The sequence below is a fragment of the Polypterus senegalus genome, chromosome 4, assembly GCF_016835505.1.
Source record: "Polypterus senegalus isolate Bchr_013 chromosome 4, ASM1683550v1, whole genome shotgun sequence".
Taxonomy (NCBI): Eukaryota; Metazoa; Chordata; class Cladistia; order Polypteriformes; family Polypteridae; genus Polypterus; species Polypterus senegalus.
This window is the reverse complement of record NC_053157.1, coordinates 2,807,744-2,833,627: the sequence shown is the minus strand read 5'-3', so window position 1 is coordinate 2,833,627 and position 25,884 is coordinate 2,807,744. Positions and strand designations below refer to the sequence as shown.

General features: G+C 40.9%; 1 protein-coding gene across 5 annotated transcripts in view; it reads left to right on the top strand.

The window, feature by feature from the left end:
• The window catches only part of fam13a (family with sequence similarity 13 member A), a 256,286-nt gene that overhangs the window by 193,071 nt on the left and 37,331 nt on the right, over positions 1-25,884 (top strand). For all 5 annotated transcript variants that reach the window (XM_039750166.1, XM_039750162.1, XM_039750161.1 and 2 more), the window contains 3 exons: positions 12,430-12,506; positions 16,376-16,418; positions 18,519-18,669. In XM_039750166.1, the coding sequence (XP_039606100.1) occupies positions 12,430-12,506; positions 16,376-16,418; positions 18,519-18,669 (271 nt within the window). The remainder of the gene's footprint in view (positions 1-12,429; positions 12,507-16,375; positions 16,419-18,518; positions 18,670-25,884) is intronic.

Here is a 25,884-nt window from a genome sequence, read left to right as displayed (position 1 = left end):
CCAACCGGGAGGAGGCCCCGGGGAAGACCCAGGACACGCTGGAGGGACTATGTCTCCCGGCTGGCCTGGGAAGCATGGGATTCTCCCGGAAGAGCTGGAAGAAGTGGCCTGGGAGAGGGAAGTCTGGGCCTCTGTGCTTAAGCTGCTGCCCCCGCGACCCGACCTCGGATAAGCGGAAGAGGATGGATGGATGAAACACAGGTTTACAGTCCCGAACTCAACACACAATGCACACAGCTAATAATCGCCACAATACTTCTCTTCCTCAGTCCTTGGCCACTTGTCTCCTCCTGGGAGCTTTGTCCTGCTCCCACTCCCAACTCAAGCTCCCCGATTGTATGAAGGCGGCCCCTTTTATTCCCGCCCCGGATGTGCTCCAGGTGGCTGATGACGACCTTCCGGCAGCACTTCCTAGTGTGGTGGAAGTGCTGCCCTTTGCACCGGAAGCACTTCTCCGGGTCCCATGAGGCTTGAGGTGCCCCTTGGCGGTGGCCACAGGTCCCAAAAGGCCAGAACTTCTTTGTTCCTCTCCCGTGGTCCTCTCCTAGTCCAGTGCGGTTATCCCTTCGTGACCTGGAAGCTATTAATGTCGCCTTCTAGTCCTTCCAGGCATCCCAGCTGGGTAAGAACCCCAAACATCTGTGACAATGTCAATAATCCATAGACATTAGAGGAAGAAATGAAGGACAATATTCTGAGTGAAACTGGGAAAATCTTAAGCGGCTGAGCTGCAATCGCGTCTATGACAATATGGTGCAGTTTACAGAAAAGTGTATTGACGCACAAGGAAATCATTTCCAGCACCTCCTCTAACACTAGTAAGTACAGATTTTGTATTGTATATCTTTCGTTTTGTGTACAAGCTAAGAAGCGAACGTTGTCATTGGAGTCAGAGATGGTTCGGTTGTTAGTGCGTCAACCTGTACAGTGGAACCTCGGGTCACAAATGTCTCTGAACACGTACAAATCGTTTTACGACCAAAAAGTTCGCCAAACTTTTGTATCTGTTCACGACCACACACTTGGGTGACGAACAAGCCAGTTTCCCTTCTGGTTTGTACGTGCCGGTGATTTACGCACGTGTTCAGTCTCTCCCTGTACAGTACATTGTTCTCGGTCAGACGTGCATCGCGCAGAGGGACTTTACCTCAAAACTGTAACTTCCTCTCTACCCAGCTTCCTGCTCACTTCCTTCATGCCAGAACTCGACTCATGCCAGGTTAGTTTTCCTGGTTGTTTATGGTTAGTTTTTGTATAAATTAAAGATTTTTCAATCTTTTGCTTAAAACTCATTAAAAAAAAGTGTTTACAGCGAGCGGTTCATAAGGCTGTAGCGTGAACTCTTGCAATGTTAGTTTTCTCTGTTGTTCAAGGTTTTCACAGCGTTATTCAATGTTTTTACATTTAGTTTACTGTTACACTGTGCATTCTATGGTATAATTAACTATTTTTGTGCTTAGAAATCTTAAAAAATATATATATATTTACATACAGTTTGTACGGTCCGGAACAGATTAATTGTATTTGCATACAAATTACTTCGGGTCCCGAGGTTCCACTGTATTAAAAAAAAGACAAATCTTTTCTTGCCCATAAATTTTTTTGAAATACCATTTAAGCCTGTATTTTAAGTTGGACCAATTTAATGAAATCATTTTTGTGCGATTGGTCAACATACACAGAGACGGACAAACAGAAAGGCCAAGAAACAGAAATAGACAAGAAAAACAGTGAAGTAGTGAGGCCGAGACGGAGAAAAATCTGAAAAATGAAGAGACAGATATAGAGTGAGAAAACAACACAGTGAACCAGAGTGATAGACAAGTAACACAGAGACAGATAGACAGACAAACCGGGCCAGTGAAACAGACAGACAGCGACAGGGAGGTTCAGAAACTGACAAAATAAACACAGTGAACCAGTGGGATAGAGACAGAGAAAATATCACAAAAACAGAGAGACAGACAAAGAAACAGCACATTGAAACCAGAAAACAGTGAGACAGATGGAGGACAGATAAATACAATGAAACAGAGAGACAGACAGACAACACAGAAACAGATAGGCAGACAAACAAAGCAAGACATTGAAAATATCACAGAAACAGATAGAGAGAGAGAGAGACAGTGAAACAGCGAGGGAGATGGAGACAAAAACAAAAAACACTGTGAATCAGATCAATGGAGACAGAGAAAGTGCCAGAAAAACTGAGAGACAGACAAACAAACAAGAAACTGGGAGCATAAAACAGTGAAATAGACAGAGACTGAGGTGGACAAACACAGGAAACCGAGAAACAGACAAACAAACCAAGACAGAGAAAACATCACAGAGACAGAGAGAGCAATACACAGAGGTGGTGAGACAGAGAGACAATTAGAGACAAAAGAGGCAAACAGAGACAAAGAAAATATCACTGAAAGAAGCAGAGAGAAAGGCAAACATAGGCAGTGAGACAGAGAGACAAACAGAGGGGCAAATTGACCAAGACCGAGACCAACAAGATGTGGTCCTTATTGTAAAAAAAAATGAATAAAGGACGTCCTATAAAGTTGAAAACACAGAAGGAAGTGCATTTTTATTTATAGAGATAATAAATCAACATTATGCCTAGAAATCAGGGATATGAATAACTTGCAGTATAAAATCAGGCTTTTCTTTTACTGTATCTCAAGTCGTTTTAAGCCCCCCCAGCTGGTACACCCCTCGGTCTCTCTCTGCCCATCTGTGTGGCACACTTTTTGTTTCCTCTCCCTTGTCTTTTGTTTCAGTGGCTTTTCTGAGCTAGGATTGTAAACCCGAGTCTAACGTCATTGTGCTCCTACATTAGGTAATTAGGAGCGCTCGGCTCCTTTAAAAATTCCATTTAGTGTTGAATATTGACTTAGATTGATAATAATAATAAGGCATTGTTGTGCTGAATGGCTTGTTTAAATCAAACTTGTTGTAATGAATACATATATCGGAGGTGAGGTATTGACCGCTCTTGAACCCAAGTTCTTAGTACCTGTGACATTTACAAAGAATGGAAGGACATTTTAATCAACCAGTGGTGATTTTACAAACTAAACGAAGCACAGTGGAGAGTAGCCAGACCCTCTCTTTATGATAAACTGCAGTAAAACAAACTGAGATGGGTGAACAGACAGGACCTGGCAATGCATAGTATGAAATGGCTGGCACGAAAAATGAAAATATTGCTTTATTTACAAGTCAAAGTGTTTCCTAATCTACTGGTGCGCGAGAACAGGGCAGGCCATGCCGGCGCCTGCAGGCCACAGCGTTGCTCTTGAAGTGACGAGCCTGACAGTTCAGGCCAACTCCCAGTGAGCGGGTCACTTAGCCGGCCTGAGCACTACAAAGGCGTGCAGTAAGCAGTGACATTTTTGATCTGTAGTTTGGGACGGCACTATAAAAAATAAAAGCTGCCACTGATGCAGTTTTTTTTTACTTGTCCTCTCTTAGATGCACGACCCTCGTGAGAAGGGGGCTGTAGACAGACTCAGAAACATCACAAAATGTTAGTCGTGCCACGGCTTCAGAAGTAGAATCGAGGAAATACGCTATTTACTTGTCTCTTTAAACGCGTGTCCTTGGATGAAGTAGTCCTTGACCAGATTGCAGGTTGAGTGGAGCATAAAGTTTACTTAATCAATAATTTGATAAGAGAGCCGAGATGAAAGATAACTGCATGGGGAGGGGAGAACACGAGAAAGCAGGAAAAGCCCAGCAAGGTGAGTGTGGCGTGGAGGTGAGAGCTGAAGGGATTTGGACCCAGGCATCCGTCTGAGTTAGTGCGCCGAATGAAGTGCCTATGAAAGTTTTCATCCCATAAACATTTTCACTTTTTTTTTGGTTATACAACACTGAATCCCAGTGAACTGAATTTGACTTTTTGGACACACTGATCAACAGGAAAGGACTTAAATGTCAAAGTGAAAACGTGTTTGTAAATTTGTGGTCTTAATCAATCCGCTCTTTAATAAAATGCTACAAGTATTTGTGTGTGTGTGTGTGTGTGTGTGTGTGTGTTTGTCCAGTCCCTCTGAGCAATCTAATTGGTCAGTTTGGCTGTGGTGACTCGATTGAAAAAGGAAGTGCGAGACACACGGGAAGGAGTAAAGGTGTAGGGGAGACACTGAGACAGTCTTTTTCACAGTTTAGAAATTATGAAAGTAGACAGGAGGCGACTAGGGTGCCTCAAAGTGACAGAGTCTTAGAGCTTTACGTGAATGCTGCTGGTCAACATATGAAGATCCCGAGGAAGGGAGCCGAAGGCACACCTAGGGCAAGAGATGTCCAACATTTTAAAATGTACTCTGTTACATGTCTTCAACAGGTAATGTAGCTAGATAGAAATAAATCGTCAGTAGAGTGCACAAGAACTTTAGACCGTCAAGTGTAACATTTATAGGGCTGACTCAAGGGTACATCGAGTCCCGAGGCAGTGTTGGTTGTAATCGCCTAAAAAGAGACATGCAAAAGGGAAGTCCCCCTTTTATATCCGTGCGTTTGAATCCATAGCTTAAATCGATGAAGGAACAGTGAGGTTCCTCCTTTGACTGGTGTCCTTGCGATCTCGTGTAAAATCGTTGAATGTAGTACCCCTTAGTGATCAGTCTGTCCTGCGTTCACATAGGAAAATGAACAAGCAGAGAGGTCATCCCCCTTGGAGATTACTAGAGTCCATCCATCCATTTTCTAACCCGCTGAATCCAAATACAGGGTCATGGGGGTCTGCTGGAGCCAATCCCAGCCAACACAGGGCACAAGGCAGGAACCAATCCGGGGCAGGGTGCCAACCCACCACAGGACACACACAAACACACCCACACACCAAGCAAACACTAAGGCCAATTTAGAACCGCCAATCCACCTAACCTGCATGTCTTTGGATTGTGGGAGGAAACCCACGCAGACACGGGAGAACATGCAAACTCCACGCAGGGAGGACCTGGGAAGCGAACCCGGGTCTCCTAACTGCGAGGCAGATTACTAGAGTCGCAGTTGCATATTAAATATCAATACGTTTTTTTTTCTTTGGAGGTCGATGCCCTTGTAATCACAAACTGACAAGCATGGAAGGGCAGAGAGAGTTGTGGGTTGGAGGGCATGAGGAAGATTATGGCACACTTGCACCTATGCCAATGGTCAACTCTGAAGACAGCACATGTCGGAGGCAAACTCTGGGCTTCTTGAATTGAAGTCATTACTTTGTGTAGTAATTCTCGTCAAGGTTTTTCTTGCTGTCGTGTCCACCAGGGATGTCCACAAACCAGAGGCCAAGCCTGCACTTTGCTTGCCTTGTTGAATCCTGTGGCTCATATCTGGCATTTGTAAAGTTGTGACTGTGACCATCCCCTCTACCCACAATTCTCCAATGAAAGAACAGTACTGACTAGAGCCCGCCCTCTCAGCTTTTTGTTTCAAGGTGTATTTAATGGTGTGTGTGGTGCTGGTGAAATAAATTAATGATGAAATAATTAAATTAAAATACAAGCAACATAAATCTTATTTCAGGACACATGTAATTATTTATGCTTACGTATCACTCTGTTTTTATTTATTCCTTGTCACATTTCACAATTCATTTCTGCAGATTTGCCTGAAATAGTCCTTCATACATTTCAGCGTTACTCACTTCAGTCCATTAGATGGTCTTCAAGTTCGTGTCACGTAGAGGCCTCATGTCGGTGCAGTCTTGTTCAATCTGTTTTTAACTGATGCATACCATTGGCACATATATGGTAGCCAGGGAGATTTGAGAAGGGGGAAAGTTGTGTCTCGGTGTAAATGGTTCTGTGTGTGTGTGTGTGTGTGTGTGTGTGTGGTGGGCTGGTGTTACGTAACGGCCTGGTCTCACACATTCCATTCTTGGATTGCTAATCACACAGATGCTAATGACATGCCAGGGAGGCTCAGACATGTGATAGCCACTGACACTGGCCTCTCGCATGGATGTCGTCCTTCTCTAGAACATCTGCTTGATCCATTTTATTTTGTTGTAATGATTGTAACTGCTACGCTTCACTAAGTTTATAGTGAAAATTGCACTGATGATTGCAGGTCAACCCCAAACTGCCTTCAGCCCCTTCCCACGGCGCAGAACGATGACTTACAGTAATAAAAGTGATTTTTACAAAACCATATAAATATAATTAATACCTTTTCTACAATCCCTCAAACTCCCCCTCTTCCAATATGTACAGTAAACAAAAGGCATAAAACGATGTACCCAAGAATATTCCCCACCGTCCATTCGATTATCCTATTTCCCCATAGTTCAGTTTTTTAGACACGCCAATCCCAGAATAAAAGATTTACAGCTTACGCTGCTTTCAATCCCTTTCACGGTAAAGTTCACTTCCCTCAGTGTATCCGAAGTCTTCGAGGTGGCCACCCCAGACTGCGTTGAACTTGTGGTGCTCCCTGAAAAACAATCTTTCTCCAGATGAGTCATGTCTTTTTCCTCCACCATAAAATTCCGGGCTGTCTTTTCTTCCTTCTCTTCATGCCTTTTTTGCGCCCCTATTTAAATAATGTGTCCATTTCCATGGCCCTCCCAGAAATTGCAATGGCAGCCCTGTACCTCCCAAAAGGTTCTCCCTATCCAACTAAACCCATCTTATGCTACAGTATTCTCAAACGGCAACGGGATTTTACACAGACAAAAAAACCATATACAGAAAATATGAAAAAGTTTGGGAACCCCTCTTAATTCTTTGGATTTTTGTTTATCTTTGGCTGAGCTTTCAAAGTAGCAACTTCCTTTTAATACACGACATGCCTTATGGACACAGTAGGATTTCAGGAGTGACATTAAGTTTATTGGATTAACACAACAGAGATATGACATCAATACTCAGTTGAGCCTCCTTTTGCTCCTTTGAGCCTCTAGACGCTGTCCTCCTATAGCCTGTGATGAGTGTCTGGACTCTGATGGAGGTATTTCTGACCTTCTTCATACAAAATCTCTCCAGTTAAGTTCAATTTGATGGACAGCCTCCTTCAAATCATCCCATAGACTGTCGATGATATTCAAGTCAGAGGACTGTGACGGCCATTCCAGAACATTGTACTTCTCCCTCTTCATGAATGCCTTTGTAGATTTCCAACTGTGTTTTGGGTCATTGTCTTGTTGGAATATCCAACCCCTGCGTAACTTCAACTTTGTGACTGATGCCTGAACATTATCCTGAAGAATTTGTTGATATTGGGTTGAATTCCTTCGACCCTCGACTTTAACAAGGACCCCAGTCCCTGAACTGGCCACACAGCCCCACAGCATGATGGGATCTCCACCACATTTGACAGTAGGTAGCAGGTGTTTTTCTTGGAATGCGGTGTTCTTCTTCCGCCATGCAAAGCACTTTTTGTTCTGACCAAATAACTCCATTTTTGTCACATCAGTCCAAAGCACTTTAATCCAAAATGAAACTGGTTTGTCTAAATGAGCATTGGCATACAACAAGCGACTCTGTTTGTGGTGTGAGTGCAGAAAGGGCTTCTTTCTCATCACCCTGCCATACAGATGTTATTTGTGCAAATTGCGCTGAATTGTAGAGCGATGTACAGATACACCATCTGCAGTGAGATGTTCTTGCAGGTCTTTGGAGGTGATCTGTGGGTTGTCTGTAACCATTCTCACAATCCTGCCCATATGCCGCTCCTGTATTTTTCTTGGCCTGCCAGACCTGAGGTTGGTTTAACAGCAACTGTGCCTGTGGCCTTCCATTTTCTGATTCCATTCCTTACAGTTGAAACTGACAGTTTAAACCTCTGAGATGGCTTTTTGTAGCCTTCCCCTAAACCAGGAGACTCAACAGTCTTTGTTTTCAGATCTTTGGAGAGTTGCTTTGAGAATCCCATGCTGTCTGTCACTCTTCAGAGGAGAGTCAAAGGGAAGGAAGCACAACTTGTGATTGACCACCTTAAATACCTTTTACCACTCATGATTGGACACACCTGTCTATGAAGATCAAGGCTTAGTGAGCTCATCCCACCAATTTGGTGTTGCAAGTAATCAGCACTGAGCAGTAACAGGCATTCAAATCAGCAACATTACAAGGGGACCCACATTTGTGCACAGCCAGTTTTTCACATTTGATTTAATTTCATACAACTAAATACTGCATCACTAAAAATCTTTGTTCGGAAAACACCGCAGTACTCAGATTTTCCTAGGAAATGAAAGACATAGCACTGTTATATTTATTGTTGAAAGGAGAGTCAATTATTATGCAGGCTGAGAGGGGTTCACAAACTTTTTCATATGACTGTACAAATTTATGTGGCAATGCTACATTGTTACTATCTATTCATTTAACTATTATTTATTTATTTTTTAATTTATTATCATATGATATAGTTCTTTACTTGTCTTACACCTGTCCTGAGTTTATTTATATCTGTGGCCATGAGGAATGTCTTTTTCTGACACTGCAATGTGCAAAGTATGGATGGCATGACAGTCACTTGACTTGAGATTCATCATGGTGATTTCATATAGTGACTTTCCACAATGAAGGATTTTCTTAGGCACTCTACAGTTATTATCCAATTGTGATCTAAAGCTGGTAAAGAGAAAGTAATGAATGAATATGTTATAGTTCTTTATTGTCATGTCTACTGTTGTGCTATACAAGATAGCAAGTGAATAATGAGACAGACGAAAGTCAAAAAATGAAAGCCAGGAAATCGACAGCACATAATAGAGATTATGTTCTTGAGAGACGAAAATCAAAGTGAAAACTGAGGAAGGCAGCAAGGTCAAGTACCAATAAAGCTGAGTATAAAAGACAAAATAAGACTTGTACAAAGGGGGTTTTGGTCCGCAAACTCGGGTGGTGAACTGCACACGAAGTTGATCTTCTAGTCCATTGCATTGTTAGCATCACGGTCACCATGATATCTTTCCATGAGCAGGAAACGTGGGCTTGGACATAGAGAAGTGGGACACCGAGAAGCAGAACAGAGGGGAGTTAGTACCAGTTCACAGTTATTGTATTACTTCTAATTTGTGTACAAATGACTAACAGATTAAACAAAATCAGCAGCTCTAGTCAGGGTCTGCCAGATTAATGTTGTGAGTCTTCAGCCATCATTTAAATGCTGAGACCATATAAGCCTTTAAGTAGGGGATATCCTCAAAAAAAATCCAAAGAATGGCTTGATGGAAAACTGGTTTATTAAAACAAAAAAGTATGTCCAGTGAAATTACTGTTGATGTAATTTAGAAGAATGAGTTCAGCAGAAAAGCAAAGGAGACCTCGTTGCAGACCCAGGACACTGTGAAGAGACTACGTCTCTCAGCTGGCACGGAAACATCTCAGTATCCACCCGGAGGACATCTAGGCATCTGTGCTTAGACTACTGCTGCCTCTGTGACCCAGATAAGCCGCAGAAAATGGATGGATGAATGGACAGACGGACGGATAGACAATTTAAAAGCTAGAATTTGAGTCCTTTCAAATGGCCATCAAGAAACGTGGTTGTTAAGGGAGGGGGAAAACTAAAACTCTGTTGCATAGTTAGGCCAATGACAATTATATTTCATCCGTCTATCCATTTTCTTTACCCACTTATCCAGAACAAGGTTGCAGGGAGCTGGAGTCTATTCCACCAACCACTGGACACAAGGCAGGAACAACACCTGGAGAGGAGGGTACCAGTCAATCGCAAGATGAACACACGCACACACCTGCTAGGGTCACTTTAACAATGCTAGTTACACCTAACCCGCGTGTTCTTGGACTGTGGGAGCAAAAACACACAGACATGAGGTTTTATTTTTCATGCTTCACTGAGTGCAGGCACCAGAGTGTGGTTATGAGTTTAGCGCATCTTAAAGGTTTGGCCGTGTTTATAGTGAAGGCAACATGAAATTTCTTTGATTCAGTGGAATTAAGGCCTGTGTTGTGTTGAAGGATCAACACAAAAAAGTGTCTGTCGCTCAAAAATGGCTTCCTCTAGTTTCATTAATTTTTTATTTCCACTATTGTTCATGCAGTCTCTCTGTATATAAAATCCAATGTCTATCTGTCTGTCTGCTTTTCAAGAGAATTAAATCGGGTTTCTTTTTTTTTCTATAATTTGCTTGAACATTCCAGTTGATTGTGTGACTTCTGTCATTGCACTAAGTATCATAGTTCGCTTGCAGTACCAATTTATTTCTCCGAGAGAGATGCAGCGGGCTAAGGGGCGTATCTTACATCCGCTTAGCTAGCAAACGAGAGAACTACTTTTTCTAGAATCTGCTTGAACATTTCGGTTGATTTTGCGACTACTCTCGTCACGCTAGGAATCATAATTTGTAAAGTTTGTCCTGCTCACTACTACGCGGGCGGAGCCACTGCGAATGGCTAGTTTAAAATATAAGCTTCGTGGAGTTTCATGAATCTCATTTTGGAGTCATAATGGGAAGGATGTTCTCGAAATTTTGCACGTTTATTACAGTCAACCCTAAAGATGGAGTTTCAGAATTTCATCATGAATAAAGGGAACAACACAAGTAACGGTAATTTGGCCAGCTGATGCACCATATCCACGACTCAGTTATTCAACAAGCTGCCCAGTTTGTCAATGTGGAATTAAAAATCTATCGGTGTAAACCAGCGAATACAAAAGTGGCGTTCATGGTGTCAATCCAGCCAGGAGCTGCCACAATTACAGAATCTAATTCAACACAAAAAGAACAAATTCTCGACTAATGAGAGCAGAGACATTGATAGACGATATAGTGGAGATGAAGGGGGGACGTTTAAAAACCACAACAATAATTTGCTTTCTTCCCTTAACCCATTATGCAGATATACCTGGGCAACACTGGGCACTTTGCTTGTGCAGGTTGAGTATCCCTAATCCAAAATGCCTAGGACCAGAAGTATTTTGGATATTTTTGAATTTTGGAATATTTGCATAAACATGATGAGATGTCTATGGGGAAGGGGGCCCATGATCAAGTAGGGGGATGCAGCCAAACCAGCTAAAAGACGACTCGTGTAACAATTCACATCACCAAGCAGTAGTTGTAATGTTGGTTGACGTGACAAACATATTACATCTCAAAAGTGTTGAATGTGATGTTTTTGACTGTATTTTAGTTCCCTTTTAAGGGGCCCAATGCTGCATTCTTGTTCTGAAGAACATTTTTTATCAGTTTATATCGCTACTTGTTGGCACTTCTAAGGGAAATGGCCTACAGGACCGCTATTACATTATATGCATTATGTTTCGGCCAGACTTCTCTTTCTCATGCCTGCTCTACTGGAAACCATTAACTGACCAGCAAGGCACTGCATTTAGTTCTCTTATGGTGTGGAAGTGTGTGTGTGTGTGTGTGTGTGTGTGTGTGTGTGTGTGTATATGTATATGTATGTGTGTATATATATATATATATATATATATATATATATATATATATATATATATATATATATATATATATAATCTCTAATATCATAAAAGGTTTTTGCCAACATAAAAAGTTAATCTGCAGCCATGTCCGATTCTCCTCATGTAATCAGAGCACTTTATTGCAGTCATATTGCAATAAGGGGGCACCTAGAGAGAATAAAGCTGCTTTTGTTAACCGTTATTCCATTAACAGACGAGTCATCTGCGATTTTAAACTGCGCCGTGCAGCACTTTTGAATGCAGGTATTACCAGGGAGAAAGCTTGTCCACTGTGTTTCATCGCTGAGCAGTGCTCAATACATCACAGGGTCCCCTGCCCACCACATCATTGATTGTGCATTGTTTCCTTGCAGTGCTCACCGCTTCTCATTGCTTTGTGGTACTTCAAGCTTCATGGGGGTCTCCACCTAATCACCTCACTCTGAAAGAATAAATCTGTTTTTAAATCTGCACATACATTATTCACATTTCTTTTTCGCCTGGGTGGTATATTTTTACGCTCAAATCCACACAGTTTTATAAATGAGGTACCTGGTATGGAGATTTCCACTTGTGACATCATGTCGGCACTCAGAATTTTGGAATTTTGGACTAGGGATACTCCCCCCTTTATTACATATATACTGTATGTTAGCTGAATTGTTCCCATTTTAATTCAGATCACACTGTCTGCTCTTAGCCATCCTTGTTGGTTTTTGTTTCATTAGCAGTGATTGTGCCTTTTTAGCTGCTCGTGAGAAAAGCATTTTATCCTTTATTTTTTTTTATGTGAATTCTAATAAAATAAATATATAAATATGAATCTAGTAGACCTACTTTCAATTTTATGAGGATATAGCATTTAACCATCTTTGCTTGTTTTTATGGTTATATGAACTCTCTGTGCTGTGAGTCCTTGTATCTCATTGCTGAGTAGACGGAGGGCGTCAGACCTCAATGATTCCAGAATATTGTAGGTGTGAACTTTTTCATAATTTTGATTTTTTCCACATGTCATATCTTTTCTGTTTCCAGATAATGGAGGGATTTGGAGCATCCCGTTTCCAGGAGAGGCCGAGGCATGAAAATGAGGACTGTCTGCTAGACGAAAGGTACGACTGCTCTCCTCCTTGGGATGTCTTTTGCCAATCAGTAACGGTTTGATTAAACTTGAATGTGTCCGTCATGTCAGACCATTTATAATTTATAAGCTAAATGTTGTAGTAACAGTAGTAGTACAAGTTGTATTGTCTCGTGTACAGAGTGCAGTGAAATTCTTTCTTACGCGTAAATAACAGTCACCAACCTCCAGCACCACGATAAACAAGAATGTACTGAAATACAAAATTGCATTCTGTTTGATTGAAAACACAAATCCGCTTACTGGACGCTCCACTGATGTGTTCTAGTTTGGTGTCTTTTGGTGAGTTTCGTCTAAATGTACGGGCCAACTGCTGTTCTTGGCAGGTATAGCTTCAACCGCATTGATTCATATTGTACATCTTGTCCACATGTGTGGGGTGAGTTGTTATATAAACCAACGTCTCAGGATTGTGTTTCACCAGCTGTGAGATTGCTATGAGCTTCTTCTCCTGAAATGCTGCCATACATGCCTGTTGTTACTCTCTCCATTCATCTCTATCTTAGATTCATCTGTCCAGAGCCCATTATGCAAAGAAGGTCTGGTCTTTGCCTAGATGTTCAATGGGAACTGTCCTCTTGCTCTGATGTTCTTTTTGGACAGTAATGGATTTTTCGCCCCATGCAGGTCACATTTATGTAATCTTTCTGACTGTAGATGCCTGCACTTTGACAGCTGCTGCTGCGAGTTATCTTCCAATTTTGTTTTTTCTTGAGGATACTTTTAGTATCAAACAACAAGTTCTTGGGCTGAATTTGCTGGGCTGGACAAATTAACAAATGTATGAAATCTACGCCACTGGTAAATGATTTCCCTCACAGTACAATTACTGATTTCAAATAATGTGGCCATCTTTTTAAATCCTTTACCAGACTGGGAGTCATCCACAGCCGCCTTTCTGAGGGTTTTAGAACGCTCTTTTGATCTTGGCATAATGACACTGCACACGTCAATAAAAAAAGTGGACAAATGACATTTGATATCTACGCTCTAAATAAGACAGTTTGGTCCACCTGCACTCTTCTTAAGGAGGTTTTAATCATCGGCTCCTCATCTGGAACACCCAATTCTAATTTGATGGATTTAAAGTGGTGACGTGTGTAGGAGTGAATGTCATTTTTCATTGCAACAAATCTGAATTTTTTTTATTTAAATTATTAGAATGAATACACCACATCAGTTTAATGTGTCATTTCTTCATGTATGTCACCTTTATCAGTAGGCGCCGTCTGCATGAACATCTGATGTTTGTCTGTTCAAATATGCTGAAAATGTCAAACCAGTTCTATGGGGTGTGCTCAAGTTTTTCACGACTGTATGCCGTGTTCAGCTTTGTCAAGCACCACTTGTGTGCCACATGTCTTGTGACTGCTTGTTTGGAACCTGGGCTCACAAAACATGATGCCTTGCCAAACAATAACCTGCTCACCTGTCAGGCTGCACTGCTGAGCGACTCCTGCACGTGAAGAAACGTCCAAGCGAGAATGTGAAGAAAGACGCTGAGCGCAGCAGATTGGGCTGTTTGTTTACATGTTGGGCAGGCTGATGAAACAATTTGGGGGCAAAGGGCACATTGTCAGCTTTGAACTGCGAACACTCACTTGGCAGCTTCTGGGATGGAAAGGAAAACAAAATTAGTTGGGTGCAGCTGAACAGTGGAAAAGGCTATCGATCTGTCTGTTCATTCCTCGCCAGACTTCTCACATTCCAAGCCGTCATTTCCAACCCTTTTAAGATTTTTACACCACCGTCTGCATTGCAGTGGTTGTCTGATGTGATCACCTTTGCATAGTGACATGCCAGCCCCTTACCATGATATGCAAAAACTGCACATTAGCTCAACAAACTTTGTGTCAGGTTCATGTTCATCATCTGCCCACAAGTCAGTGAGAGCTGAACGAATCTAAACACAGACAAGGAGTATAACAGATAGAAGAAACGCACATCGGCCGATGGTACGGCAAAATGTTTCAGGTATAAACTATAATTTACAGTGGTGCTCACATAAATTTTGATTAGACATTGTATAGTGGCTTTCTTTAGTTAACACCATCCTAATGTAAATTTGCAGGTGCCAAATGCTCTTCTCCATGTTGAAGAATTTATTTTATATAGTGCCTTTCTCAAACCAACAGTATCCTAATGTACTTTGCAGTTACCGTACACTCACTTCCATATTAAACAGATATTGTTGTATGTGGTGCCTTTCTCTGCTAAAACACCTTGCTGATCTGCTTTGCATGTACAATACACTCATCTCCATATTGAACAGACTTCATATAGTGTTGTTCCCTGGTGAATGCCACCCTAATGGAATTTGCAGGTACCATACACTCAGTCCCGTGTTGAACAGGCTTTATTGTATATAGTGCCTTTCTCTAATTAAAACGCCATCCTGTTGTACCTCACAGGTTCCATGTAATCATCTCCGTGACCACTGCCAGATGAAGTGACTTACTCAGGGTCCAACTGAGAGTCACAAAACGCACAGTCATCAAAGAGGGTCACAGTCACTTCAGCTTCATTTTGTTCTTTGGTTTTCTATATGAGACTTGATGCCAGCCTCCTTGGTCTGAGTCCCTGCTGGGCACTGCTGTTGGGACGTCACTTTTATATCTGTAGATTACTTGAGGTCATGGGGACCAAAGGGAGAGATGAAAAGTTTGAGGAGATAAAGTTTGGGTTATGATTATAGTGTCATTATTGGAACTGAATTCCCCTTCTATAAAGTATGGTTATTCTGTCTATGTACAGTATTATACAGTCTTACCTCTATCTGTCTATTATACAGTGCATTTCAAATCAATATATTATATAGTGCCTTTCATATCTATCAATCAATCAACATTTATTTATATAGCACATTTCAAACAAAATAAATGTAGCTCAAAGTGCTTTACAAAATGAAGAATAGAAAAATAGAAGACACAATAAAAAATAAACATAAGTCAACATGAATTAACATAGAATAAGTAATCTATCTATCTATCTATTATATAGTGCCTTTCACATCTATGTCTTATTTAGCTTCGCTCATGTATATCTATGGTGCATAAGGTTTTTTTCCTAACTTATATAGATCCTTTAATATTTATCTTATATAGTGCCTTTCCTATCTGTCGGTTATATAGTAACTACCATATGTAGTTTGAATACTGTTTCTCACATTTTAGTATTATATAGTCAGTCATTTTCTAACTCATTTAGTCCTGATCAGGGTTGCAGGAGCCTATCCCAGCTAGCATAGGGCACAAGGCAGGAATAAACACTGGACAAGGGGCCAGTTCATCTCAGGGCGAACACACACACACCAAGTACACAACAGGGCCAATTTTTTACCTAACTTGCATGGCTTTGGACTGTAGGAGGAAACTCACGCACACATGGAGAGAACATGCAAACTCCATGCAGTAAGGCTGAAAGACATGAACCCTGAGCTCTCTACTGCGAGGCAGTAGTGCAACCACTGTGCCGTTGTTCCACCCTGTATTACATAGTGCCTTTGGTGTTTCTCTTTAGTGCATCGTATTTGTCTTTCTTAGGTAGAGCCTTTCACATCTGCCTAGCTCTTACATAGCCACTTTTATATCTATAAGTTCTTTATGTAGTTCTATCTATCTACAGTATATTATAGTGCCTTTCATATCTATCTGTCTATCTATCGTATAGAGCCTTTCATGTCCATCTATTATATAGTGCATTTCACATCTTTTATTTTTATGAATTTGCTCTTTCATATCTGTTTATATTGTGTTTTAGATATTTTATATCCATTAGACACAAATGAATGGCATTTGAGATAATCAATAACATGGTTTTCTCCCTTTTTCTCTCATATAGGAAGCAAGTGCAGCTCTACGACGACTCCGTCTTGTTTTCTTGGGTAAGTGGCTGCCCAGACAAGCTTCTGCGTGGTAACTCTGTCTAAATTTCACGGTGCTTGAGCTCTCAACGCTTTTCTGTCTTGTACCTGTCTGGATTTATTGTCAGGACAATTTCTGCCATGTCTTTGAAACATATCTGTCACATACAATATTTCTACAAATCCTTACAAAAACGTATTTATTTTGATATGCTTGATTAATCCCCACAGGGGAAATGGTCCTTTTGCAGGGTCAGTCATGTTTGCAGCAACCTTGGAGCAATTTTCAGGTTTAAGAGCATTGCTGAAGGGCCGAACAGCACAGGTTTCTTTCTGGCAGTAACAGGATTTTATTCCTTTTGTCACACAATATCCCTGATTTAGAAGCGGGACCCCCGTGTGCAGGAGCTTTATGTCTATGGGCTATTTTTATTTTACGTAGGTATTTAACTTTTTTTTTTTGTCAAAAACACATGTAGTGAGCCTACGATTGGAGGACTTCTAGAACTATGGCTTATGTCTTTCATTGAGAACACTCTTACAAACCATTTACAATGTAGGTAATCCATCCAAGTTTCATATAGTGCCTTTTATAGTAAACACTTTCAAAACGTTAGCATTGTTAGTTCCTTATTATATTGTTTGGACATGCATTTGTCTGTTGTTAAAGACCACCGCAGAACATAACTGCTACAAACCCAGAAATGCAGAAGCAAAAGTAGGATTGTTAGCAGAACAGAGCTTGGCGCTGGGGGGCTTTTGGGCTGGGCCGTCTTAACTGCATTATAGGCCCCCATGCAAAGCAGTGCACTGGGACCCCTACCTACACAATCATTCAGCAAGTCACAACATACATAGATTGGCATGGGGCCCGTGGGCAACTTCCCAGAATGTCCATGCGTTAAGACAGCCCTGCTTTTGGGTTGTCATAAGTCCACCTATGGCGATAGCTTTTAGCAGACCAGCGAACATCAAATGTATTCTTACTTCAAGGAAATAAGTTCTAACAATCTATGATAAAAATGTATATTTTTAGTTTCCTGTTGCTATCACCAGGGCACCTCATAAACACGGAAGGCATATTTTCTTAAAGCGAAACCACTGCCGCTTCAAACTGTATTTGACACGTTTTAAGGGGTCTTCTTTCATCTTTGGTCCTTGGTACCCTACAACCCCGATTGTTAATTGCCAAGACAAATTATTTAAAAACATTAAAAAAAAAAAAAAAACTTCGCTTTAGCACATAATTGTAAGTGGCAAATTAATTTATACCATGATAGTGAAGAAATAACTTTAAAACATTGACTTGGAAAAATTTTAAACTTCGCTTGTAACCTAAGCTTAATTAAGTGACGTTCGTAGCAATCACAATCGCAGAGAAAGTCATCAGTCCTGTTTTTACAGCACGTGCACTTTACAAGACGGGGCAATCCGTATCTCCTCATATGTTCTGCAGTGGCCGCTCGCTCCCCGTGCATTTCTCAACTCCCATGTTTAAGTTACAATCGGCTTTGCCACAAATCACCATTAATTAGGGGTGTTCAGTCATTTAAAAAGTCCTAAGAAAACAAGCGTTCATGGAGAGTGAAGTTGTCGAGGCAGGCAGGGAGCCGTGACGCCCCGAAGTTCCGCCCCATTTGAAGATTAATGAGCAGTACGATGCCATCACACGCTCGCCACTTTAGAAAGGCGCGTTTCTCTGCCCAAATCAACTTGGCTTTTGGCCAATTCGAGTCCCGGACAAAATACCAGGCAACTCCCTGGGGCAGGCGCTCTACGCCGTGCACCCAGGCCCCGATCCCAACTCCGCCCCGCGACGGGCGGACTGCGAACCGAAGAAAGAAAGGGCGCGACAAAAAAAACGTGAGCAAAGCCCCGGTGACAACAAGGCGACCTCCTGGGAGACGAGACGAGCCGCGGCCCGGCGGTCTGAAGTAAACAAGCTCAGACGTTCAGGGAGGGGCGGGGCAAGGACAGCCCTAGGTGGGCGGGGTCTCTGGGGGCTGAACGAGTAGCCAATTAGCATCGACTGCTCACCGCGCGCTGGAATTGGGAAGGCAGGAGAGGGAGAGTCGCTGGTGAACTTAAGCGCTGAAGCCCTGCCGCTCTTCATCATTTCAGAGTTCGGCTATGAAGATCCAGGAGGTGCAGAGCAGCTGCGAAACGGTCAGAGCACCGAGGGGCCAGGAGCTCGACGTCTGCGGGGATGGCCCACTGCCGGAGGTGCCCCGTCTGGATCTGTCCGATTTAACGGAGGACAACAACTGGGAAGGTATTGGTGTGTTTGGAATTTCCTCGAACCGGGCGGCTCGTGTTTAGCCTTTCAGTCGAAAATACATCTGTGTGAGAATTAACAGCCGACTGCCGCGATGGCCAGGGGAGTGGCACTTTTAATCCGTTTAATTCTAGGCATTTTTCTGAACCCATTGAGGTGCTTTATGTAAATGTGCATACTGTATTAGTATCGACTTTATATATTCAGCACTTTTTTGTATACACAATGTATGCAGTACATATTTGTGTATTGACATATGAAATACCTATTCTGCATTTATATATACAGAGAGGGAAAATTAATGTTGACTATCTATTCTGCAAAATACGTTTATATACAGAGCATATGTGTGTATTGGCACGTGATCTACTTGTACTGAATATACATAATATTTTTGTGAGAAATGTTAATATTGACTTTGAAAATTATGCAAAATAACATTAATATAGGTATGTGTATTGACTTTATGTATATATCTGTACTGAATATATATATATATATATATATATACACATACAGTTCATGTATTTGCATTGACATGACATATACAGTATATAAACATATTTATTCGGGCTTCACATTTAAGAACGTGCATCATGAGCACAGCCACCTGCTCACTGCTCGTCTTCTGTTCTGATCCCCTGTAGTTAAGTTGCCTCAGGTGCTCATAAGCTCGTTAATGACTTTACACACGGAGTGGCCAGACTGCTGCTGACCTGTCCAAGTGGCCCGTGGCCAGCTGACGGCAGCACTCTACGATACAAGGCTATGCAGGTGGCTAGAGTTTGTTGGAAGGCCTAATTGATAGGACAGATCACGCTGTCAGCAGGCTTTCTTTACATTTTGGAGTTTGTGTAAATATACTTCTTTGGATGTTGTTAGTTCTTAATGGTGAGAAACTCTTAATGACATGTGGATTGGATGAGGAATAAACCAATCATAAGGAGCTGCATTTGCTTTAGCACTTTTTCAGTCGGCTATTTTCTGTAACAGCAGGTAAACCAGATTTGAAAAGCCATTCATGAATAGTCTAAATTAATAGAAGTGGTTTAAGGAAAAGGCGGAAAAATTGAAGACCTGTTAAATACAACTGAATGTCAATCAGCAAATAAAAAACTCGGAGGAAGCTGAGGTGTGTGCCAGTGCCACTCATTAAGGTGAATTTAATGTCACACGAGTAGGCGCAGGCTTTGATCAGACAATGGCCTAAATTAGCCACCACAAGCTTGAACACCACCTTAGTGTCCCATAAGGATTCATAATTTATGTATATTTAAAAAAAAAAAAAAGGATTTTTATTGAACTGTCTGTTCTGTTTTAAAATTAACTTTCAAAAAAGCCTGAGTTGCATATTTGTAAAAGAGCTTTATGATGCAGTTATTTTCATTAATATGCCTCTTTAGGAAATCATTATTTGTAACTATAGCTGTGCATTTTTTAATAATTTATATGCATGCCATAGTCAAACTGGAAAATCCATTTTATCACAGTTGACACATTTTCACATGGGCCATAATAATCCAAGAGTCGAGTCATAATTTTGCAAATCGTCTACAATTTTTAAAACAAAGGTGCCAAATTGGTTCTTCAGAGCAGTGCCTTAGGAGAACCATTTTTGGTTTAACCTTTTATTTATTTAGGCCCATAATCAGTTTCTGAAATAGCTACAAATAGATTTGTGAAATACCAGTGGGTTCCTGGTTTTTAAAGGACTCCTGCTGCTTACAACAACCAAGACAAACTTCAGGTTTTCTTAATCTGTCAGGATCCTGCTAGGTAGCCTACTATACGTTAAAGATTTCTTATTTTTGCCACATATTAGAAATCTTTTCAAAACACAAAGAAGCAACTTCATGCACAAATTAACCCTTCACAGTATGTAATGGTTCTTTATCAACCAAAGAAACCACACAATCCAGTAAAGTGGCATTATTTAGAACCAGTATTTTTAAGCGTTTATACTCACAAACCTGGCTCATTTCAGGCTTTAATTTTTCTGCAACGTCACAGATTTTTCTGTGCTATATACACAAGACAAATACAGTATGCTTATGTGTTTATACTGTGTAAATATATATATCTTTTTATATGAATTAATTTTTTTTATGGATGGATTATGTTAAGCAGGTGACAGGATAAAAGAGAAGAAGAGTGAACTCATTGCAGAGGTTTGCAGTGATGTCACAGCGTCCCACACAGAAGCACAAATATAGTATCCCAGACAGGCCACCAAAGAATGTTCCTTTAGGTCAGCACACAGAGTTGCTTGTTTTCCTTATCTGGTCAATATGAGGTCACAGGTTCAAGTCCAATACATCAGACTGATGGGTGCCACATACTTGTTATATTCGTATCTGAGGACCGGCAGCAGATTACCATTGATGACAATTTTAAGTGGAGGGGAAAGTGTGAGTTAAGGAGTGAGCCGGTCACAGTGAGTGTTGCAGTGATGTGTGCTAACCCTGCACTGAAACGGAGGAACTGGACATTCATACTTGAACATTAGCAGGCCTTTAGTATGTGATAGAAAAATGCAAAGCCGCTGGTTCAATTTCAAGGGAAAATTGTGGGTGGAGTACAGGCATGTTACAGGGAATAGGTCTCTGCGTGTGTCCACCATACAGAAGAGGGAGAGGGAGTTTATATATGCATTTATAAAGAAACAATTAACTTATTTTTATATTGGTATTTATATAAAAAAGAAAACTGTAAAGTTGTACTGCTTGAAGTACCTTGTAAATAATAATAGTGGTTGTATATTTAATCCCATGACACATGCCACAGACATGAATATATTGGCAGTATAAGCTTAATCATTTTTAAAGATATTGCATATTGGTGTTTGTGTTGCCAAGCCCGGATAAATAGAGAGGGTCATTGTCAGGAAGGGCATCTGGCTGTAAAACTTTAGTTACAACCTTAATGATGGAATTTGTTCCAATCAGCTTTATGTAATGCATATTTGTGTGTGTGTTTGTTTGTTTGTACATATAAATAGACAAGAACATATAGATGGGCCTTGGGTTATGCTAATTCTGTAGAAGGCTGTTGATGTGTGTGTGTGTGTGTATGTATGTATGTATGTATATATATATATATTATTTATGTTCTAAATAAACTTCACAAAAAGAACAAATTTGGCTGCAAACCAAAATTTCACTAACTAAACCCAAACTTTACTTACAACAGTTTATTTCTTATATCACCCAAAAATCACATAAGAAATGCCTCAGTGGGCTTTAACAGACTTTCTTTTTTGGCAGCATCTCCCACCCCCCATCATACCCTTAACCATACCATCTGGCCTTGACTCCCAAAGAAGACAAGAAAAAACTCCCTAAAAAAACTTTGTAGGGGAATAAATGAAAGAAATCTTAGGAAGGGCAATTTAGAGAGAGACCTCCCTGGTAGGTTGGTTGTGCAATGGGTGTCAAAAAATGGGGTAAATTTTATCACACACAACCGAACACAGGACATCTTCTAAGAGCTGGATGGCCAATCTATCACGGCCACCTCAGAAATACAACATGAGTACAAATGACTTTGCACAGATATAAAGAACAAAGTGCCTCATAGGGGCATCTCCATAATAAAGTGCAGGTGCAGTCACTTAAGTCCCAAAGGGAAACAAAGTTCAAAAATCAAAGAAAGGCAGGCTATGGTATTACTGGTATACTGATGGAGTATCTGTAAATATATATGTTATTAGGTGTGTGTGTGTTTGTGTATATAATATATATATATATATATATATATATATATATATATATACTAGCGGCTGGGAGCCCGATCAAATCGGGCTACAAATTCTACGTTTGTGAAATCCATACTTTCTCTGCAAAGAATTATTTGTTTTTTTAAGTCCTTGAAATGATTTTGTTATCATGGCACTGATTTGTGCTCTAAATAGACCTTGTTGGCCGATGTAATGAAGAGCTTCCTGTTAAAACGGGGCTGCGAGATGTGAACTCAGCTCTTCAGCGCACCGCATTTGGTTTTTTCCGGCAAACAAATTTTCAAAACAAACCATATGTTACAACTCTAATCAGAGTCGGAGTAATAATTATGTTTGCGTGGTGGTTATAGATCTCAGCTAAAATTTAAACAATGACCGTTGTTAATACCCAGCCGTCATTACACAGTTTGCGAATAGATGTCAGAAGGATGGATGCCAAAATCGAACTGCCCAAAGATAGATTTTGACATACCAATCAAATGGCGATACATTCTAAATTACTTACAGTTCCGGAGCTGTCGAAGGGTTTAAGTCAGTCGATGATTTTAGTCCTGGAAAGTACGCCCCACCAAACCAATGTTCCAAAATCCAGCCGATCTTACTGTTATCTGCTCGAACCAACACCGACTTGCTATACTCGGCCGTCCAGTGGCGTCACTGTAGCATTCGAACATTCTTAGCCAATCATGCAATACTGCGTCCGCGTTTGGCACTTTATGTTCTAACTACAGAGGCGGAGTCCCATTGCATGGTTCTAGCTTGTATTGAGTCGAGGTATTGACGTGAACACCATACATACGGATAGTATCAAATTATATAGAAGGATGTTTGTGTGTGTGTGTATATATATATATATATATATATATATATATATATATATATATATATATATATATATATATGAAGTCATTATTGTCACGTGTACATATATACTGTGTGTGTTTTCCCTGTGATGAACTGGCGCCCTGTACGTGGATTGTTTCTGCCTTGTGCCTGATGCTTTCTGGGATAGGCTCAGCTTCCCTGTGACCCTGCTCTGGATAATCAGGTTTAAAGATGATACACTCGAAATAAAAAGTACACGCATGTGTTTTTGTAATACCGTGATTACACACATGCATGAAAGGCAGGTGTAAGGTACATAGAATCGAATGGTGACAGTCTGGTTTTACAGTCTGGTTTTATTTATGTATTCATCTCTAGATGTCTAGATGTCAAGATTAGACTTGCATGAGAGGCTTAGATGATCTCACCCTTCCTCTTTAGAAAGACATTCTGCTTACTCGGTTTACATGCTGTTGAACTCTGGGAATGGCACTGGATTGTGTATCCAGGCTTGGATCGGCTGTGGGCAGGCACCTTAAATTTGCCACTCTTTCTATCACTCATTCACACACAGACATACACCCCTGCAAAGCAGTGTGCCCCCCTGGTGGTTAAGGTAGAGTACTATAAAGCACAAACTTGGCAGTTGTGACTTCATTACTGTACTTGCATTGTAGAAATACAGAAACATATTTATTTCCATTTTCATACAAAGCATGTAGCTCAAAGCTTTGGACTGTACCAATAAAGTACATTGGTGTTGATGTTCATTTTGGAACAGGCATTATCTAAAAATAAGTGCTAGTTGCAGACATTGAAGGTCCCTTGTGGCTAAAATGTTGCTGATTATCCCTCTCAAATAACTTGTCGAATGAGTGGCTTCACCTGCTGTTGGTCACACTGTAGAGTATGCACAAGACTGAAATGCAAGTGAAGTGTCTTAACAACATGCACTCTACAAATGCTAAAGTGAAATTTTAGGTGGTTTGGCCTTCAAGTGGCTGAGGATTGTACATTGTAAGTCACTAGGTGTACAAAACACCTCACATTCCCACCATGAACCCTGAATTAGTTTCTTTAGCTGTCGTTGCTTGTATTGCATGTAATTTGGACTTACAGCCAGATGGTATATAACATCACTGAATAACACTATAACCTTGAGTAAGCACAAGACCCTGAGGTGTTTACTTCATTTGCCAGTCCTAACATTGTAGGAATATGAAACAAGGAACAGAGAGCTATCTGTTAGCTAAGTTAGTGTTCACCCTGGGAACGAACGTAAGGGAGCCACTTTATGGTCAACTCACTGTTTGACCCTGAGCAAGTCACTTTACCTGACAGTGTTCACAGATCTATGAAATAACTCAGAAGCCCTGTTTAAAAAAAAAAAGAAAAAAGTTCAGTGCCACAGGTTCGGTCCCCTCTGATCCCCAGTGTAGCCCTAAATAAGTCTTATTATCTCAAAAGAATGCACTGTGGCTATAAATCTCCTTGGGATGGTGCCCACTGTTGAAAACCATTACATAAGGTTTTGTGAATGTTCTCTAGTTCACTAATGCTTCCTCTGTATTTTAGTTATTGGTCACCTTTATATAAATATCAGAAATATAAATCAAATCAAAATATTTTTGTTCCACTTCCTAATCCTGAACTTGACTAGAACAATGGCTGAACTAACAAGTTCCTGAACACTTTATTACATGGAGAGAGACAAAAAAAAAATACATATACAGGCATATGAAAAAGTTTGGGAACCCCTGTTAATTCTTTGTATTTTTGTTTCTCATTGGCTGAGCTTTCAAAGTAGCAACTTCCTTTTAATATCTGACATGCCTTATGGACACAGTAGGATTTCAGCAGTGACATGAAGTTTATTGGATTAACAGAAAATATGCATCATAACAAAATTAGACGGGTGCATACATTTGGGCACCCAACAGAGATATGACATCAATACTTAGTTGAGTCTCCTTTTGCTCCTTTGAGCCTCTCGACGCTGTCCTCCTGTAGCCTCTGATGAGTGTCTGGACTCTGGATGGAGGTATATTTGACTATTCTTCAAACAAAATCTCTCCAGTTCAGTTCAATTTGATGGACAGCCTGCTTCAAATCATCCCATTATTTTCGATGATATTCAAGTCAGGCGACTGTGACGGCCATTTCAGAACATTGGACTTCTCCCTCTGCATGAATGCCTTTGTAGATTTCCAACTGTGTTTTGGGTCCTTGTCTTGTTGGAATATCCAACCTCTGTGTAACTTCAACTTTGTGACTGATGCTTGAACATTATCCTGAAGAATTTATTGATATTGGGTTGAATTCATCCGACCCTCGACTTTAACAAGGGCCCCAGTCCCTGAACTGGCCACACAGCCCCACAGCATGATGGGATCTCCACCACATTTGACAGGAGGTAGCAGGTGTTTTTCTTGGAATGCGGTGTTCTTCTTCCACCATGCAAAGTGCTTTTTGTTCTGACCAAATAACTCCATTTTTGTCTAATCAGTCCAAAGCACTTTATTCCAAAATGAATCTGGCTTGTCTAAAAGAGCATTGGCATACAACAAGCGACTCTGTTTGTGGCGTGAGTGCAGAAAGGGCTTCTTTCTCATCACCCTGCCATACAGATGTTCTTGGTGCAAATTGCACTG